Below are 21,143 nucleotides of genomic sequence, written 5' to 3'. Positions count from 1 at the left end.
AATTTAGGTAAGGCTTTCTGTGAGACAAACTACTTCTGGGGTTATATAAAAACATGGAATTCAAACCATAGGAGAGATGTTGCTGTTTTGGTACCCCTGGAGGAGTTAAGTCAAAATTTAGTTTTAAACAGATACTGTACTGATTACAGCCAGGTAGAAAAGCATTCACATATTCTACATTAATAACCAGTGTAAAAAGACCCTGAAGGTTCAGAGACTTCCAAGCAGGAATCCCAAGATCTAGTATGGAGCCTACCCTCTGCCTCCTCCATTCACACATACCAGCATCTTTTTTCCCCTCTTAAATGGCAAATTTATTCCTAAAATCAGCCACTTCATCTTCCAAAGTGATTCATGTACACATGAGAATGACTGGTGCTTGCTGTAAATCCCCCTCTCCCTTGTGCCACCCTTCTCCCCAGTTCTCCTCCTTCTGAAGGAGGCCTCTATCATTGCCTTGAGAAAAGGGTCAGGAAAAGAGGAATCAAAGGGGTTTTTTTGGCAGATCTTAAGTAAGTATCAGACAATATCTGTGATAATTATCCGAGGTTTGGATTTAGATAATTTCACGTACAGAATAATTCAATTGATACTCTTAGGTTGTTTCCTTTGTCCCACTACACACATTACTGGCTGTTTCAAAACTTAACTGTGCTCATGCTTAGCAGTTTAATTCTCCCCTTCAATCTAAATCTGTTAGGTATTATATAGGGTATTGGAGCCATAAAGAACTACAGCAATGCCTAAAGTCAAACTCTGCAAAAGACATTACGGTATCGAGTCTGCTTTGTACTCTGTATTAGTCTTTGGACAGTTCCATTGCTAAGCAAACTCTCTGGAAGTCTGCCTTCTTTCCGTAGAGGCAGAAGAAAAGCAACAACTCCTGTTAACTTGTCTCCTAAAAAGAGGCAACGTATGTAAAAATAAACTTCATCTCTATTGATAGATCTCAGACCAATGTTTAAATGAACCACCATGCATTAAAATATCCACAGTATGCAGAAAATATTCAATCTATAGATTAAACATTAAGTATGCTTTGAATTACAATGTTTAAAGAGGAATGCTAAACAAAGACTTTCTTACCTTCATACTGACAACTATTCTCTGAAGATTCACTCATTTTTAAGTATTTCCGCAAGTTTTCAGACTGTTTTTCCAGCTTCCTTTTCAGACCACTTTTATTTCTAGGGTCTTCAGAATCAGAATCTCCACCTACATTTTTTTTTCTACACTGGATTAAGTTAATAAGTTCTTTCAGTCTATCGGGATCATAGTCTCCAGAATGAGGCAGTTTTCGCTTGGCAGCAGTGGCTTCATATTTTGCATGGATTCTTTTCCCACTTTTTGTGCTGGCAAAGTCAGAGTCGTCTTCCGTGACTTCATAATCTGAGATGGGACTGAACTGTGGAAGTTTCCGACTTCCCTCCATCAATTCCTTAGCTCTAGAAACAGGTAGTTGATATGCCTCACAACGAAAAATATAGTTTTGCAAGGAGCTGTCAATATGAGATTTATTTTTTGGAGCAGAATAAAGAAATTTTTTCTCATCCAACCGTGACTCATATCGATATAATACAAATTCTCTATATTTTCCAGAGCCACTACAGCATCTTTTCACATACTCATTTATATACTTTTCCACAACAGCATTGAAATCTGCAGTAGTGTCTTTACGAGACTGGATTAAAGCAAAATGTAGAGCCTGAATAAACTTTGTGATTTCTGGAATGATTTCCCGATTTTCGTGCAAAACCACGGTAGTTGAATTTTTCTGTGTTCCCAATGGAACACTTTTTTGTGCTGCCATAGGAGAAAAGGGAATTCACAATTAAAATCAAATCATAAAGCTATAAATAAATGATGACTAGTTAGCAATATTCTGTATTATACATATTTGGTGAAAACTGCTTGGAGTAACTGTGGAGAAATAACCCAAAAGCCAGGGAAGTAATTTTTTTGTGAAGTAACCAGCTTTAAAGCATGCTTAAAAGTCAGCCTACTCATGGTCATGATGAGCTGCTCGTTTTCATAATTTTGTGGTAACCTATACCCTAGATACACGTATCATTTCCAATCGTTATCATTATCACTTCCACCTGACTGACCCTTCTAGAAGAAGGACACTTCAAAGGCTTGCTAAGGTTTACTCAGCAGCCTAACAGCTCTCTGCAAGAAAGAGGGAAGCATTACTCCTTCCTATGCAGTCCCGATGCATTCGCTGTGCTGCTTCTAAGCTCACTGGACCCTTGCAGAAAGAACTGGAGTATTTTTAAGAAACTGGCATGCACACACTTTAAATGTCATCTTATATCATATCTCCTCTTACCCAAGCTATAACCAATTTTCACAATTGTTACTTAAGTAAAACGTAAGGGTGTTATTAAAATAAGAAATATACAGATAAAAATCTAGGAAGCTGCCAAGACTTAGGACAAAAACTTCTTTGTAGAAGTGAAATGTCTGTAAAGAGCTATCTTTTGACAATATCACTTCTAACTCACAGCAGGCCAAAAAGGACTGCATTCTGCTGCTAGTACTACTTATTGCAAATTTCAACTGTAAAAGATTAACTTTAAAGTCTCATTCCAAAGCATTGAAGTTCTACTGAAACTGTCCTTTCAGTCATCTTTTATTACCTGGTTTTATCAGTATGTTCTTTGCTCAGTTTTTAGTGCATATCTCAATGACAAAAAAAAAAAAAAAATTACAGGTACGCTGAAGACTTTCAGATGTTTTGTCCTTTACATTTTGATGGTTAAAGAACACCCTCAAACCTCTCAAGTGCAATGTTATTACTAATGCATAGATCCCTTGGAATACTGATGCTCAGTTTTACTAGAATATACAATCAAGAAATTTGAACAAAGTTTTACTTTCTCAGATATGAACAAACCAACCTAAAACACGCAGTGTGTTAAGCACTTTTGTAAAGAAATAAACACTTGTTGAACACCATCACCATGACCATAACAAACGCAAACCGTTATTCCTCGTTTACACTGACAGGCCATAGCACTACTCAGTCTTCAACAGAATATATAAGCACATACACAACACTTTCAACAGTGAACAAACTTACTTGAGCTCATTATACCTCTAGGTTCTGGAAACAGAAACAAAGCATGTAGCATGCGGGGCCGTCCAGTTTGGTGGTCTAGAACACAAGAAAATAAAAATAGTTGAGAAGACGACCACTATGCTTCAAAAGACAATCTAGTACTCAAAAACCCACCCTCCTAAAAAAATCAAACAAACAAACAAAATAATCCAAAAGCAACTCAAAACCAAAAACCCAGAGTATGCATACCATAAGGGGACATCATTTGCCAAGGAGAAAGAAGAAAAAGAAATCCTCTGTCCAGAAGTGGTTTCACAAGAACCTGTTTTCAAGCAAAAAAAGCATACCATTTCAAACAAAGACATCTGCTCACTACGAATACTCTGTAAGCTAAATTCCACCATGGGTAGAAAAGTGCCCTGATACAATACGTAAGAATATGCCAGCTAAGGAATTCCAGCGAGATCATGGATATTGTAGCATGCCTCAATTACTAGTTAGTAAAATGATTTTTAAATTGTCAAATCTGTTGCACTCACAAGTTTCTCTTTCTCTAGTTTTTGAAGTAAACCCTCCAAGTGACTACCAGAACGGGACTTCTCCAGAACTTCGTAAAGGCTACAGTACATGCCGTTCTTCAACACTGACATGATACAAGCACAGAAAGAGAAGGTAAGAAAAAAAGAAACAAAATTGTAATTCAGGGAACTTTTTAAAATTCTGATTTAAAAAAAAGCTATAACTCTTTACCTTCTTTTGCTCCTAGGTAAGTTTCTTTATAGAACAACACCGGTGAAACTTTTTTCTTCAATTGATCAATGCTCATAACTTTTTCAACCTCAAGCTTCTCAGGACTGGAGATGAAGGGTGGCGGGAGGGAGAAAAAAAAATAAAGACCTCTTTTTTCCGCCCATAGTCCTACCCTCATTGACCAAGCAAGAACTATGAAATACACGCTCTTAAAAATCACTTCCTTAGACTGTCTCGTGAGCCAGTGGTGTTTATTCCAGCAAAGGAGTGTGTGTCACTTCAAAGGAAACAGAAAAACCAAACTAAAAAACAACAAAACACCAAACAAAAAAAAAGAAATGCTGACAGAGTTGTGCGCAAGAACTAAAAGCAGCTCTGGACACACACGACTCAGGAGTCAAGTTTGACATATTTAAAGCATCTAGTCAATTTTAATTTTCATCTGAGTATGTCCAAAATTCACCAGTCTCTACTGGAAAGAGTTTTAGCAGAGCCACATCGTACACGTATTGTTTAAATGGTAATACTCACAGCTTGCATGGAAGGAAAGGACGTGTTGCTGATTTCAAGGAAACGTGGCACAAAAGTTTGCCTTTATTCCAAAGCTGTCCCCTCCATAATGTATAGTTAGATTTATCTAAATTAAGATGAAGAAAGAAAGACTAAGCGAAACCACTTGCTATATGGGACTGAAAGGAAATAGCATTAAAGAAGCTGCTGAATCTCCAAAAGCAGTGTAGGGAAAATTTCATACTAGTACCAGACCAGACAATAATATGTTAAATAATAAGTTAAAAGGTAACAGAAAGGGTAGTTACAATCCTATCTTGTTTTGACCTGCTCTGAGCAGAGCAAAGGAGGTTGGTACATTACCTGTACCTGTCTATATAAGCATGCCCTTGATGCCAACATCTGTGGAATGACAGCCTCTTTCCTTACCTTAACTGTCAACCACTTTCATACATATTAATATCTTGCTTGGATGAGGTTCAAAAGAAAAGCAAGACAGAGGATCATATTATTTGAAGTGCCATTGAACAGCAGATTCAGGAACAGAACACAAGTTCTTACTACACTGTAAGTAGAAAAGGGAGGGAAAAAATACTTTTGATTTTCTTGAGTTCTACTTTGTTCTGGTAAAAGATTAGGGTGTCTGTTCGATCATCCAGTATCAGGAAGAGATGCCTGCCATCAGTGTGGTACAGGACAAAACTCAGGTATACAGTCAGCATGAACTAAGCTGGTTAAAGACAAAACTACAAAAAGGTCCCAAACCTTCCATGTCTATATCATAATAACAATAAACTTCAATTCATTCTTACCTGTACTTCTATCTGTACTGAAGCTGTTTGATCTAACAAAAAGAGAAGACAGAATGGCTAGGTTGAAACAGAAGCTTCTGGCTACTAAATTTTACCTTAAGGATACTTTATCAGTCCAACAGAATAGCAACACTAAGAATCCCCCTCTAACCTCAAGCTATCTTGTGCTACTTTAGGTATCTTGATAACTATGTTTAGCACTACACAGAACAGTCCCCACATCTGGATGCCTTCCTATCAGCATAGGTATCATAGTGTATCTGTAATCAACTGCCCATTTAGATAATCTCTCCACAAGCAGTAAGACGACATCAGTGAAGCATTCAGTGACAAAGCATATAGAATATTTTTTTAGAATACCAAGCATGATAATGCTGTGAACATTTTTATGTCGGTGAATTTCCTCAGTTATGCAAAAAAATCCACTATACATGGATTCCACCTAGCAGGTGAAAAGAGCAGCAGAACTGCTTCCTACAGGGGCCAGCCTGCTGCATTAAACCAGTTTTGTCACCTCTTGCTTTGCATTAGAAGTATTTATTATGCTAAGCCCCCGTGACATGCCCATTCATTTCAGCACTGTTCATCTAAAGCAATTCTAAGCTACTGCCAAGAGCTATGAATTTTTTAGGCTGCATGCAGTCTTTCCAAAACTCATTTCCCAGCTTACCTTGATGGGGGCAAGAATTTTGGTACTTGCACCATTTCATCTTTATAAGTAAACTTAACGACAGCATAAGGACAGACATGTCTTGGTCTTCGCCTTATCTCATCAAAGCCATATTCATAAAAATAGTACTAGAAAAAGAAGTGAACACAATGTTAAATTAGAAGTCTGGTAAACTGTATTTTGCAAACATACTAACAATCCATGACCCTTCTTCACTGAAAGAAAGGTGTACTCTGTTTCACAGGAATAGCTCACAAAATATACCTGATGATTAATGATTTAAATAAACAAAGGAAGTTTGTTTGAAACCTGTTATGCCAAACATTAACTGGCATATAAAACAAGTTATAAGTTACTATAATAAATTACATTTATGTTCCTTTTACCAACAGCCTGTTTCTTCAAAAGCTGATACCTGAAGTAAGGAAGCTTTTAAATGCCGTTCTCATATGTACTTTATAATACAATCAATTAAGGTATTTTTTTTACCTTCTCCTCCCTCCTTTATCAAACACTGACAGGATGGACACTATTTCAGAAGCTAATCAAGAATAAAAAAATAATTTTGCAACATTTATTTGAAAGTATATTCTTGATGAGGTAAGGGACAATTAACAAAACCAAAAAAAGTTTCACCAAGGAAAATAAATATTGCTAGGAGTTTTGGAGTCTATCCTTAGTTCAGTCACAGAATTCTAATGTAAAGAAAAACGTCAGTTAAGGCAAGTTTGTAAAGAGAAATGAAAGCATACACTAATTTTCTAGCCATCTGATTCAGTGCCCAGCCCTGATTTACAGAAGTCAAAAGAAGTTGTAATACTGAAGAGAATGCTTTCAAGTAAGTATCCTGAAATCTACGGACTTGATGGAATAATATGATTGCAACTGCAGTAACAGAGATGGAACAGCTGAAGGAACAGATGCTCAGAACTGATTCCATTCTCTCCTCCTTCACCATCTCCAAACCTGAGAATTTGGTATGGGAAACAAAAGAATCAGGGGAAAAAAAAAAAAAAGAAAGAAAAATGCTGTTCTTTGCTAACCCTGTTTTCCCTTTAAGGACTCTCACTTAATGCCCACTAGCCAGTTCTACTTTTACACTTCAAACTCCATATATTATCTCCTCTCCTCCCCGGCCTACATTCCAGTCCCCACGTACATTCCCTAGCTATATCCTATTCCACCTACATCCTAGTCTGAAAGAGATCTTCTCCAATCGGGTCCAGGTATATAGAAGGGGAACAGGAGAGGCTGACATGTTGTTCTGTAATTTCTAATACAGGCATTTGTTGGCTACTACTAAACATGCATCAGACTGCAGCTTTACAGGACATGCTCAGTATTTGTTCTATCTTCAGTGATTTTATCTCCATAATTTCAAAAGTTCTGTTGATAAAGTTCTTTTATAAGAAGTTAACGCATGCTCAACTTTCCTCTACCTGAGTAAGTTCGTAGGCTCGATAAGCCAGCAAGGAGGTTACTTTATTTGCATTCTTTGAAACATGACATTCATGCTTTGGTGTTGGATCTAACGCACTCTTTACTGTTGATTCCATTGCTTTCATACCAATGTGGTCATATATGCTTTTCATTTTTCCCTGTAATAAAGCAGAAGCAGAAGAACTGTACGCATAAGTTTTCTTCCTGAAAACTGGCAAAGGAAGTAAGAGAAGGGAAATTAAAACAGGCCATTAAAAAAGCCATTTACAGTAGTAGATTATTCATACTTTCAAAGAAAACAAGACATTTTTGCCTTTCATAAAAATTTATTATGCTTTACTTAAGCCCAATGTCAACATCAGATTTTAAACCTGGTAGGGTTCTAGCTTCTCTATAGGCAGATAATTGCATAAATGGAAATTGAATAAATTAGGTTAAAACCACCTTTATTTTATCAGTAAGCAATATAATCCTTCAAGAATAAGCAAGATCAATTTACCTTTATTATTTTAAAAACAATCACATCTCCAGTTGCTCCAGCTTCTAGAGGATTAGGCTGCAATAAATCAGCATACCTGGAGATATATACACCTGAGAGGAGTATAAAAAAACCCACCACATTATGCTGAATGTTAGAACGTTATTAGAAGTTTAAGAAGCATTACATGGGATTAAAGCTCAATGTATACCAAACAAAGATACAACAATCTTTTTGGAATATGATCAGAGAAAGGTGTAAGGGAATGTTCACAATTTGTAACTTCAAGACAGTAGAATAAATGTTTACTTGCACCAACTGCACTATGAAACACCACAGCAGAATATGGACACTAGCTCGGTCTGAAAGGAGCACACTCACATTACTGCAAGTGGTGTGACCAAGAAGACAAGCCCTGCCCACAGGCTATACAGATACTGCTTTCAGGTGGTTTTTTTTAAACAGCTGAGGTCCTTCTGTACAATGTCGCATTGCACAATGTGGAGATAAGCAGTGAAGGTATGACTGAGAAGTAAGGCAGGAAAACACTGGCATCTCTCATTCTACACTGTTGACAAAAATACGCTGTTTTGAAATCGTGAACTGACACACAAATGGAAAGTTAAAATAATTCCTTGCTTTTCAACACTTCAGCCATAATTTCATAGATTTGAAGGCATCAAACACAAACTATAATTCGCTGGTGTAGCTAGGTACATCAGATCAAATAACTGTAACTGAACTCTGGTACTCACAAAAGCATCCATTTTGCTTAGGTTACTCTCATTCCAAGTCTGTATTAACTGCTTTGGTAAATTGTGCCAGAACCTTTACTGGCTAAAACGGTAAAAAATTATATGCTCATATACCTTTGTTCTCCCCCTGTTGCATCTGTTCTGCTTTCAACATTCACATTATCACCTCTGTATCATGTTACTCTTACAGAGGATGACAAAACTATTTCTTAATTTTCTATTTGAAAAGCTTTGCAAAAAGAACTTCGTATCCTGCACTTTCAAATCTCTTTATCGCCTCGTGACTTTTCCAAGTCTCCAATTTATCGATGCTCTTCTTGGATTCAAGGACTTCAGTTCTATCTACATCAATACTAAGATGAGCTACTATTTCCATTAGATATTTCTGAATGCATATACATGCATGTATGTATGTACAAACACAGAGAGGCACACACCCATAGATTACATTAGTTCTTTGGCCTCCCAATTCTACTGGGAAGACATGATATATTGGTTTGACTTAAGCCAAAATAAGAATTAGGTCTTCCTTTGGGAAAGGGATTTAAATTAACTAGTCAAAAACAGAGTTATGAAATGATGTTCTGATGTCAATCTACTTTGCTAAAAATGCCTAGCTGTGATGTTCCTGAAGTAAGTGACAGAAAGGACTGAAAGTTTACACAACTACATCACATTATCTGCCAACTCATACTGAGTAATACCAGCACATAGAATCAAAAGATAGTTACCCATGGAAGGGCTGCCGAGAATTGTTATTTTGGAGTGGCCCACCTGCAGCCCCTTTTCGCATATGCTTTGGATCTGAAGAGAACAGACATTTTTTTAAGCATGTCTACCAGGAAAGTCAGAATGTGAACAGAACAAACAGTGAGCAATAAGAGTTACAGAATTTTGATTGAGCTAAAAAAAAAAACCCACAACCCAGAACAATCCCCCAATAAACCCTTATAAGCAAAACCACACAGCAGTAAGACTAGTTTGAATTGCTATATAAACTGTTAAACTGTGCAAGTCAAACACTCAGTATAAAGCAGTTGCACAGGCTGACCTGTATCTTAAAAAAGCCTCCCCTATACCTTAAACACACGTTATAAACATTACTTGCTTTTAATACACAAAGCATAAGTAAACCTGCCAAATAATTCATACTTATGAAATCCTGGCTCTATAATAGCAGAAAAAGCACAGAAATTCCCTTTCCATCACTTTCATTAAAAACATATGAACAAAGAAGATACATAAAAGATAAGATCCATTTTCTAATATTACAGGTTACCTTCTCCTTAAGGTAACCTCTTCTTGACGTGAAAAAATCCCCACCACCAAAAATCAACTGCAATGAAAACACTCAACATCCCTTTTCAATTAAAAAAGCCAAACCACAAACACAAAACCAATAAAAACCCACATGCCATCCAGAAAATCTATCCTTTTATTTATAAAATCAAGCCTAAAACAGAGAAGATACTTGACAGGCACATGTAAATGGAGCACCATAAATAGCAGAGAATAAAGGATTTAAACAGTGACATAATACCATATCTCTTTCCCATCCTTCTACACCTTCCAGTGCTGAATTTTTCAAAAATAAAGACTAGTAAATGTGTCAATAAAATACACTAATTTTAGAAAAAAAACCCACCAAAAACTCTTAATTGAAAAAGAGAAAGCGTTTCTATGTTGCTTTGTTTCCTTACCTGAGGTCGATCAACCATCAGAAATGCATAGCTTTCAGAAAGCTCTTTTTCTAGACGACCATCAAATTTCAGCTCTCTGCGTTTTTCTGTGAACTATTAGTACAGAAAGTTCTTAACACATGTAGACAGATTACTGCTGTCACATTCAGGTGTCAATGTTTTAAGGCCCCATCTATGTTAGCAGATCCAAGTGTACAAAAATAATCAAAAGATAACTTGAATGAGACTATAGTACAATAAAGTTAAATTTAAAAAACATTATACCCGTGGGAAATATCACTGGCTTAACCTGCCCAAAGATTTGTTTCTTTTTTAATGAAGGGACACTCTTCAACCAAGCCTATGCGGTAATGTTTTAGTATTATCTTTGTAGCATAACTATCCAGAAGCATCCAGCAAAATGCCTTCTGTATCATCACTGAAATTCCAGAAATAAGCTTTTTTCTCTTTTTAGCAGACAAAACATTATCTCTTACGTTGTGCATGTACTTTAGCAGTTGCACCTCACTGCTACTGAGGTGGTTTTCATCAGTGGCAATACTCCTCAGCTGTAACCATGAATCATAAATGTTATAGTAGCAGAAAAAGAAAATGCTTCGGAGTTTACCTTATAGTTTCAAGATACTAATTATCCATACGTGAAGCTTTTTGGCACTGGGACTGAAAACTTATTTCGCAGTTACAAAAGAAAGCCAAGGCTGGATTTAAGAGACAGGACGTAAGTACAGCAGAAGTGCTTCAACCAAGCTACTCCACTTGCTAGTTCAAATCATCAACTCAAATTTTAGGTACTACTTCTTGATAAACAGTAAAATTACAGAGACTATGTAAACTTAGTATCAGAAAAATATTTTAATCTTAAGTTTCACAGGAAGCATCAGGCCTTTCAAAGTGAGACACTATAACATCTTTCCAGGTCATTAAAAAGACATAAAAATTAAGAAAATCTTTGAAAACTAAAAATGCACAGAGATAAGTGGTGCAAAATACCATTTTTCTTTCAGCCTTTTTTAAGTATCTGGCAGGCAAGATTTTATGTCTATGCAGCAAAAAGCTTGCCTGAAAAATAGTTGCTTACATTTTTGGGGATGTGAGTTTACCATTAAATATCAAGCATCAGTAAAAAATAATCTCCTGGTCTTTGCCTCTAGACTCAGAAAAAACAGCAAATTTTACTTGACTTGTACCTTATGCATAAAGAGAAGCCACAAATATACTCACTTCCTTTTCCAACAGTTCACTATGAACTAAGCTGGCTCTCTTGTAATTAAAATTGGACACTGAACTTGGTTCCAAGTAAGATGAATGCAGAATCTTCACAATATCCTCAAATTCTCGAGAGCCTACAGCTACTGGCTGAAAGAGTGCTATAAAAGAGAATAAAACAATAGGCTCCAATACACATCTGAAAAAATTTCAAAATTTTCCATTCACTGACAGTTTATGCATAAAGACAAATGGCTTATGATTCAATTTATAATACAAAACACCTAAAATATTTCAAAAACATAGAACTTAGGCTAGAAGATTTAAGTTGCTTAGAATTACAGCATCTTAAAAAAATAATCATGTTCCTTTATGCTTTCTAAATATTACTCTTGTACAGCTAGTTCTTAGAAGTTTATAAGGGAAGCACATCAAGTCTGAATTTATCCTTTGATAACGTCTGATATGTATTGCAAAACACAGTTTAATTAAAGTTCTAGAAGTTTAATTACAAACTAGCTCTTTTAATTAAGAAACAGGAACAAATTGTTTTAATAAAAGCCTTAACAACAGTTTCATAGCTTAGCCTCTCTTTAGAACCATTATGGGGTTTTCTGTTCGTTTGCTTATGGTAATAAGACTAAATATGAATAAATTCAATACTGTCTTAAGAATTCCAGTAATCTCCTATTATTAAAATAAGACACTGCTTGTGTTCATGCTTTATGATCTGATCCCTTACGATAACTGCTTTAAAAGGAAAGCCCTTCATTTGTTGTACAAATTCACCTTCTGGGCAAATCTTTGCCTAAGTTCACACAGGGAAGTGTTCATCTCCCCAAGCTTCTTTATTTCTATTTGGGTACCAAAAGTGACAAGCGATCAGAAGGGCAACCCCAGAGTGGGCCAGCAGAGAATCTGAGCACCCATTTTGAGAATAATGTCTAGGAAGATAACACTCCTGGGGGAACTGAACTAGTTCAGTCAGTATGGCAAGTGTTTTCTTCCTCAGGGTAACTTCCAAAATACTCACAAAAGTACAGTATTTTTGTGGTATTTGCAAACTTCAGACAGTAAGTATTCCCAGCAGATATTTCTGAGACTGCTTTTGCTCTTTTTGTAGGAGGGTCTGTTTTTCTCTATGGAAATAAACCACCACCACCTCCTGAAATAACTAAAAGTTACAATACTTAGGAATGAACTACAATAGTACTAGTCTCACATAAAATAATCTTCCATAACTCTAACAGCAAATTAAATTTTATTACATCTTTAGAGTGTATCTCCAAGTTCATTAAATAATACCGTGGTAGATTTAGATAGCAATCTTTTCCTCATTTGCAGGAAATATTTACTGCATTAGCCTCAATATAAAACAAATGTTCCACATGAAAAGTAAATTGTTTTGTGTTAGCTAGTAAAAGCTGCATTTACACACACACTTTATAATTTAATACCACATCTGCAAACTAAAGCAAAGCAATGATTCCAACACCAGCAACCATGAATAAGTGAGTTTTTAAGAGTGGAAGTTATGAAAGGGATTAAGAAACCTTTCTTATATAACATCCTTTTTTCTAACAATGCCTTCATTCTTGAAAGACTGACAGCAATATGGGAGGAAAGATAATTGGAAGTGAATTAAATTCTCAACTTAGTATTACTAAGATTGAATGCACTTGTAGTGAAGAGAGAAACACCTATTAGTAAAATATAAAACAAGCCTACTATAGATATACACACACTGCAAAAGCACTTCCTGTCCCATCCCATCCCCAAACACCTCTTAGATCTTTCTGACAAGGAGTTATAAAGCCCTAGTGTTGTAGTGCATGTCTCACATACTGCCAACTTTTCTTCTGTCTAAAAGGACCGGTTAAGTCAGGTTACCAATGCCAGCTGCTTGTCCAAATTTCCTGTTTCCCTCACAGTGGTTAGTGTACCTCTCCCTCTTTTCCCCTAGAAACACGTGCTCAGTCAAACCCACCCTATTTCTTCCATCTTGAGTCCAGGCAAGTAGAAAACTCTACAGGACTAGCTAGAAATCTGAGCGACCACAAACTATACACAATGTCTTGCCCACTTCCCAGATGCAAATCTAGGAAGAGGCGTATTATTACATCAACTAAGATCCTGTCATTCATTCAGATATTGTCAACTACGTTCCCATTTGTGTTTGAACATTTCCTGCTTTGTCGAAAGTTCTGACAAGCAAGCTGAGACAGACTTGCCCAAAAATAGCAAGTGTCCCTGTTCTTCAGCTAGGGAGAACCTACATACACTACTATACAACTAGCTCTCAACAGATTTATGGAAGAGCTGTACTTAATGCCTTAAATTACAGAATACAGCAAATTAGAGATCGAAGATTGATGCGGTTTTTTCTTCAATTTCTTAGCAGAGGACTGAAAGTACATTTTACTGCTATTGTTACTTATTATTCAATAACATAGATACTTTCTTGTACTTCAAATTTATACCTCAAACACATCATCTAAGTTCACCAGAGACACTACTGAAGCTAGAAGGGCTGTTGCTACCTTTGTAGTAAAGACAGATCAAAACTGAAATATTTTTAAGTACTTGGGCACAAAATTCACTTCTGAGATTCCATTTTTTCAATCTGTTAACATACAGAACATTAAAACAAGACTGATTTCACCTTATTGATCACATCAATCCAAGAGCAAGACCTTACATCCACCTTTTAGTAGGAAAATGCTTAATAATCCAAAAACTTCACAGTAATGGAATTTCTGTTGCTTTGATGTGTACTGCCCACTCAATACAAAGTGAACAAGAACAGCAACTACACATACAATCTTGCCTTAGTTTACTTCATGCATAAAGTAAGAGTGATTGGCTTCATGATCAGGTGTAATCCATTGACTGAGTAAAAACGAACATGAATGAAATTTGTCAAATATATAATCCTTACAGAAGTAATACATTGTTTTTAATATTGCTTATAAACACCAAATTTTATCACCAAAACCTACTGTCTGCCTGCCACCTTTTCATATATAATAGTAGCAGACAATCCACACTTGGTTTGAGAACCAGACAGCACCCACTAAGCATTTCTTCTTCAGAGGCAGCTAGCTAATTATGTATCTATGGTATTCTATTTCTGAGTTGCCAAAGGATGAATGGAGCAAGTAATGTCTGGTAAACTGACTGCAGGACAGCACTGTAATCATAAAACAAAAAAATAAGTCACTTATCTTTGAATTTCAGATAAACCATCATATACAAGTCAATAAATTTGTTAGAGTGAATGGCATAAACTGTTTTTTTCCTTCTCTAAGGATGACTCCTCAAACACACTCATCCTCTACTTCATGACAGGCTCAAACTCACTTCCTGTTTCTTCCAGAACTTGAGGCACTGCAGGCTTTAGGTTCTTACTAAAAACCTGAAACATTACCTAATGAGGCAAGTAGCAAGGCAATACTTTTAAATCTGTCATCTAAGCATTGGTGCTAAAGAGCAGCTATTTTCTAAAGGGTTAAGGTTACTATAGAAGGACCTGTACCTCACTTATAGGAGTTCAGAAGCAAGAAAAAAGAAGTGCTAAACTAGACCTTCTACAGCAGTCGTCACCTAACTCTATGTTCACAGGCAAAGGATGAGATTATTAAGCTTATCTCCAGTTCTACATCACTTCAAAGACTAGTAGTGCATACACACATTTTCCAGGCTCACTATACAAACCTGATGTGGGTATGCTGTACCTTCATTGACCCATGTAAATTAAACAGCAATTTATGTAAGGACTAACTTGCAGTATCCTTGTAACAAACACAGTTCAATTATTGTGCTTTTGCCAGCCTCTTCTGCATAAGCAAGTACGTAAAATACTAGTTTTGTTGAGTTTCTAACCAGTGTATTGGAACATATGTAAGTATTTTTAGGTGGAAGCTTAGTTTAGCTAATATACTACCGAGTCTAGGGATGGACATTAGACTGGATGTTTGGATGCACGTAATTCCCTAGAAGCTTTACATTTCTGTTTCACAGCTGTCTGATGCTTCAACTTGAGAAAACTGAGTTTGGAGTGAGTGGGTTTGGTTGGGTTGGGTTTTTTTCTTCATAAGTCAGAATGTGAAGACGATGACAGAGACATTCTCTTTAAGGAATGCTGAACTAACTTTTAAGGGAAGTAAATTACTTATTTTATTAACGGGTAAATTGGCAGAATGCTAGCACTCTTCACAAGTGCTCCTGGTACAAAAACTCCATTTTTTACAAAAAGTCTTCATTTTTTAAGACTAAGACCAAGAATCTGTGGTGTTAATGAACTATAACACTGTTACTTTTATGGTATTTTCAGCCCAAAACATCTCTTGCTCTCAAAAGGTCTAAATAGTTATCAAGGATTGCTTAATGAAATCCCCAGGTAGAAATATCCAGTAGCAAATAGCAGATATGCATCTCTACCAAAGATACAGAAAATGAGAAGAGAAAAGGCAAAACAAACCATCAAATACTATTTAGTAGAAAAGGGACAATGCAGACCTCCAAGACACTATTGCCAAGACTTTCATGGATAAAAGCAAGATGTTTTTTCTTCTACTCAGTCTGAGAAACAGCAGTCATTTGTTAAATTGGTAGACTACAGAAATAAATGTCCAACCTTAATCAACAACCAACGCCTGAAGTCATTGGTTGCTACTTGAGCATCTTTTTTGGAATTCTTTTGGTATAAGGATCACTCATACAGTTAGTTCAGTAAGTAAAAAAATGCTCTTCCAGTGCTTTATCTTGGAAATTTTTTTCCTCATCCTATTAAACAAGGATCTTTGAAGTGTCAGGCAGACTTGGAAACCTGAGCAGATCTGACAATCAAATTAGAAGAGGCCATGACAACTGGCTATAGTACTAAGATTAAAAAAAGAGATAAGCTACTCAATGTAACACCATCACTAAACTGTATTAACCAAGAAAATGGAAACTTTCAAGGCAGTCCTAAGTAGGAAAACAAGTGCATGCACACCTTCAAAAATAAATCTCTCAGACAGCCTTTCTTACAGTTTGGGGGGGGGGGGAAAAAAAAAGGAAACCAGAAGAAACATTCTCTATGACAACTAACCACAGTTAGTTTTAAGAAATATGTTTCCTCCACGTGCATTTCTCCACATTAACAAGGTTCTTTCTGTTGACTTTCAGTCCCTCATTAGTCTTCAAATAGAGGTGGACATGAATTCCAGAAAGGCTAAATAAGCAGCTAAATCCTAAATTTTCTAGGATTTGTCCCTTGTCTTTGCAGATTCATTTTTTAATTGCTTCACAATCAAAAATTGTTCCCAAAACACATTTTGGTGTTTAAAAAAAGAAAACCAAACCACAAAAAAACCCCCACACCAGAATAACAAAGTCATCCTGTTCAGATTTTATAGTATGTACAAGATGGATTAGTGTTCATAATCAAGATAGCAGATTATCTCTCAGGATGGTTTGTCCAAGAATAAAATGGAGGTTTAGAAACCAAAACAAGGACAACTCCAATACAAGGAAGAATGAAGGAAGCTTCCATGTGTATTATTTCATGCTGGAAATTAGGATCTAGCCAAGAGCGCTCTTTTGAGAGGGACAGATGACGCTCTGATTATTTTGTTATTTAACAAGATGTATTTGAACAGTGGTGCTAAGCATGTTGCAAGCATATGCCACTACAATGTCAGATGATCAATGCACTGCTGATCTTCTAGTTTAATTGCAGAACTGATTTAATGGCATCATTTCTCAAACGCCAATGCTAATTCCAGTAATAATCTGGTTGTCCTCAAAGATTATGTTGGCAGTTTTTATGCTAGCCCACTTTTTCTACTCTTGTCTACCACATGCTTTCTCACAGCACTTTGCATTATGGCATCACATAGTGCAAGACCAACAATCAGCAACCATAATCAACTGTAAGACTGCAAGCACCATGGACAGAATGGAGAAAGTTCAATTTTGAGAATTTTGGGAACTGTAAATCACCAGTATGATTAAAATGCCCAAGTGGCTCTCTGTAAGCTGAAAGGGAAAGGAAAAAAGTGCAGTACACTAAAAAGTAAGCCCTTAAGAACAGGTCAAATGACCTTGACATTAGCGAGTGAATTTTAGAAGTGTAGGAAGAATGGCTTCCCCTTCTATTCTAGAAGCCACAGAAGCCTGATGTTTTAACTACATATTCTAAAACTTCTTACAGACTGTAGGAGATAGTTCTGCATAGACCAATGTTGAATTAGATGACCCAAATAGGTATTTTGCAGGTTTTAATTCACACTAGAACCAAATGTTAGAGAGGAACTTCAAATGTCTGTGGTTAACTACTAAACATTTCTTCTATATATTTAAAGGTATTCAAATGTAACCACACTTGGGCCTGACATGGAAGTGCAAGAGGCACCATATTTTATTCAGACATTTTTCTGTCAGATGAATGAGACTTTTTTTTTTTCCTCCAAATCAACCCAGTCCTTTTTACAATGAATCTCTGCCAAACTTGTATCACTCTCTGCCAAACTTGTATCACCCCTCGGGGGGTGGCAATGGTAAAGAAAGGGAAGGAAAAAGGGGACATTACTGCCAAAAATGGATGAAGGGAAAGACTGGATAATGAAATAAACCTACCTTCATCTCTTCCTTACAGAAGAAAGCATTTCAAGAAGTTACATGTTAGACTCTTCTCTGAAGAACTAGAAGCCTATGCGAACAGGTATTTTTGTGATATGTGCTAAGTTACTGACCCCATGTTGCAAAAGGTCAAGAACTGAGATAGGTTTCAGGGAAGAAATAAGACATGTCTTCAATGCCACTTAACAAAATCAAAGATAAGCAGAAGCCAATGAAGTCTCATGATAAGCAAGAAATACTACAGGCTTTTAGAGGAAGAGTTACTTGAAAACCAAAAAACAAACCCTGGACTCTTGGAAGAGGAATGCTTCCAAGGCGAGGCACGTGAACGTGGGATGCTCGCTTCCTCCCTGCCAAGTAAGGAACTTTCACTAGATAAGAACAGTCTTCTGCGTATCATCAATGAAGGACAACTCTGCTCAGTGTTTGTTAGTCTACCCTAAACAGGATTACACCCCTTTCCTGCAGAGAGGAGGTCAGGGGAAAGAGAAAAGCGAACCATCTTCTCTGCATGTCCGTGTCCCAGAGAACCATCTTCTCTGCATGCGATTGCCATCTCCAGAAGCGGAGCCAGGATCAACACTCAAGCCCACCCTGACAGCATCCAGCTATTCCGTCCTTTTAAAGCGACGGTCTGAAATTCAAGCCGAGGTTTTTGGTTTTTTTTTTTCCTCCTCCTTCTGACAAAATAAAAACGAAAAATAGAAGAGGGAGGGGTAGGGAGAGGAAAGAATGTAAAAGCCTTTCTGACACTAAAAAAAAAAATCTTATCCCCAGCAGCCTCGCTAGTCTGAGCCATGCCACAGCCTCCTCCACACCCGCAGGATTTTGCATGCAGTTGTGTGAGGTGCATAAAGAGCCTGCCTAATGAATAAGATGAAGAGGGGAGTGAGGGAGAGAAGGAAGGGAAAGGGAAGAACAACCTTTCTTTTCTCTGCTCTTCCTGGGGATCTGAAAGTTCCTCCTAACAGGCAGGTCTTCTGGGGGCTTAGGGAGAGGGGGAGGCCCCCCCAACACACCGCTGGGCGGCTGCTGCTGCTGCTGTTGTTCATTTGCCGTTGCGATGCTGCTCCTGCGCTGGCTGCTGCTACTGATGCTGAGGTTTGGGGGGACCTTGTCCTCTGCAGCAACAGCCACCAGCAGCGCCTCCCCAGTGCTAGTGCTCTCAGAGCGTCCGCCATTTTGTGTGGTGTCCTCAGCGGCTCCTGCTCTATTACTCTCCACCCGGAGGAGGCCCGCGCTGGTCTTCTCCGTCCGCTGATGCTGCTCCGGCTCCATCTCGCCACCACTGGGGATCACGGCATCCGCCACTCGCTCCTAGCGCCGAGAAGCGAGCACGGTAACCCGCGCCTTCTCTTCCTCCCCACCTAACTACCCCTTCCTCGGCGCCATGCACCTCCCGCTGCCGTTATTGCTCCCCCTCCGTCCGCTCGCTTTATGGCAGCCCCGCCGCCCCCTCCCGCGCTCTAACATGGCGGCGGCGCACACAGAAAGGGGGCGGGGCTCGAGCCCTCCCGGCTTGGCCAATCAGTCCGCGACGCAGGTTATAAATAGAGGGGCAGGCGCTCGCGCCCCGCGCTGGGGGCGCCGCCACAACCGCCCCCGCGGCCCCGCCGTCAGCGCGGGCGGCCGCTGCGGAGCCGCGTGTAAAACGGTGTCGGGCCCCGCCGCCGCCGGTCCCGCGAGGCCCCGGGCTGGCGGCAGCGCCTCGGAAGGGTCCCTCCGCCCGCAGCCTGCCAGGATGGGGCGGAAGAGGCATCTCGCTCTTTTGCCGCTTCCCTCCTAACAGCGGTGTGGGCGAGGAGAAGCGGCAGCGCCTTCCTCCGGCTCTGGAGAGAGGCCAGAGGGGAGGGCGCGGCGAGCCCGGTACGCAGGCAGAGCCGCTGGGGAGGAGGAGACGGGGGTATTTCACCTCAGGGTAACGCCCCAGGCTTCAGTCTAAGCAGTAATGGGCACACGGGTGTAGAGCAGGCTCCCTCAGGCGTGGTTAGCCCGCCAGCTTCCCCTTGTCCGAGCACGAACCCCAGAGCAGCATCCAGGTCCGGTAACGCTTTGCCAGCTGCAGCTTGCAGGAGGTTGACTGGGCAGATAAAAGTCCGGCTGCTCTCGCCTCTCCTGACATCGCGGTTTAACCACTTAGAAAGTCATCTCGACAAGCTCCCAAGAACAAAAAGTAGCAGTGCAGCAAGTGTGCCAGCTCTTCTTCCTCTCAAATTCAGTTTTTTTCAAGGCAGTGGACAAAATGACAAAATTTCCCCTTTGAAGAATAAAAATAAATTATTAATGATGAAGGACAGGCAAAAATCTCAACACACATTAGTAGGATTCTTGGATAGTCTCATGATGAATTAAACCAGCACCAAATAATCTCACCTTCCCCCCCCCCCCCCCCAAATCTTCCCCTCTTTATTGGGAGGGTTGGGTACAAACACCAACAAACTTTTTCTGTCTTTGGACTAACATGTCTTCAGTGTAAGGAGTAATTCCAGTCAATAATGACAGCTTTGTACAAAGACAGTATAAGAGATACAGTTCTTACTGACTCAGTTAAAAATATGAACAATATGGTTTGTTACACTTTCTTGGGACAGAATCTTAAAACTGCAAAGGAAATGTGTATTATTGCAAAGACTTACATGTTTAATTGTGTAACTTCATCGTATTTAATCTTCTCTTACATGTTTAATCAAATGCATGTAGAATCATGACAAAAGACAGATTCTGTAGTAAGGGTACTTAAGTGACAATAGCTATTTGTGTTCCATGGCTTGTAAAACTACAAACTGCAAGCAAGCTTCAACAAGAAGAAACTGCATGTGCAAGTAATGAACTATTTGATGTTCTTCAAAAATAAAACAACTATAATGTCTCATCAGTAGGATAAAGAATTACAGATCAACTGAAGGCAAAATAATCCATTATTCATATACCAAAGAGTACCATTTTTCAAATGTAGTGAAACCAAATGCTATAAATGGTTTTGTTGCTATTGAAGCTAAGTCAGTGTCCTGATTTTGGCTGGGGTAGAGCTAATTGGGGTTTTTTTCCTTCCTTCTTAGTAGATAGAATAGCACTGTGTTTTGGATTCAGTATGGGATTTGATATGAGAATGTTGATAATACGCTGATGGTTTTAGT

The 21,143-nt window shown here is 38.4% G+C and overlaps 1 protein-coding gene across 9 annotated transcripts in view; it reads right to left on the bottom strand.

Moving 5' to 3' along the window:
• Positions 1-19,463, bottom strand: part of TASOR (transcription activation suppressor) — a 30,729-nt gene extending 11,266 nt beyond the window's left edge. For 3 of the 9 annotated variants that reach the window (XM_074879335.1, XM_074879336.1, XM_074879337.1), the window contains exons 1-14: positions 18,930-19,461; positions 11,398-11,543; positions 10,177-10,269; positions 9,208-9,280; positions 7,743-7,834; positions 7,243-7,401; positions 5,804-5,931; positions 5,134-5,165; positions 4,343-4,448; positions 3,812-3,915; positions 3,601-3,704; positions 3,311-3,383; positions 3,083-3,157; positions 1,087-1,803 (exon numbers count right to left, since the gene is read on the bottom strand). In XM_074879335.1, the coding sequence (XP_074735436.1) occupies positions 1,087-1,803; positions 3,083-3,157; positions 3,311-3,383; positions 3,601-3,704; positions 3,812-3,915; positions 4,343-4,448; positions 5,134-5,165; positions 5,804-5,931; positions 7,243-7,401; positions 7,743-7,834; positions 9,208-9,280; positions 10,177-10,269; positions 11,398-11,543; positions 18,930-19,284 (2,257 nt within the window). In that variant the 5' untranslated portion in view covers positions 19,285-19,461. Of the gene's footprint in view, positions 1-1,086; positions 1,804-3,082; positions 3,158-3,310; positions 3,384-3,600; positions 3,705-3,811; positions 3,916-4,342; positions 4,449-5,133; positions 5,166-5,803; positions 5,932-7,242; positions 7,455-7,742; positions 7,835-9,207; positions 9,281-10,176; positions 10,270-11,397; positions 11,544-12,415; positions 12,557-14,381; positions 16,612-18,003; positions 18,902-18,929 lie in introns of those variants that run through there. The other 6 variants (XM_074879339.1, XM_074879342.1, XM_074879340.1 and 3 more) reach the window with 5 other exon arrangements.
• Positions 19,464-21,143: the final 1,680 nt, after the last annotated feature.

Source organism: Strix uralensis, chromosome 10, assembly GCF_047716275.1.
Source record: "Strix uralensis isolate ZFMK-TIS-50842 chromosome 10, bStrUra1, whole genome shotgun sequence".
Lineage (NCBI taxonomy): Eukaryota > Metazoa > Chordata > Aves > Strigiformes > Strigidae > Strix > Strix uralensis.
The sequence above is the reverse complement of the archived record's forward strand: the minus strand, read 5'-3'. Positions and strand labels throughout refer to the sequence as shown.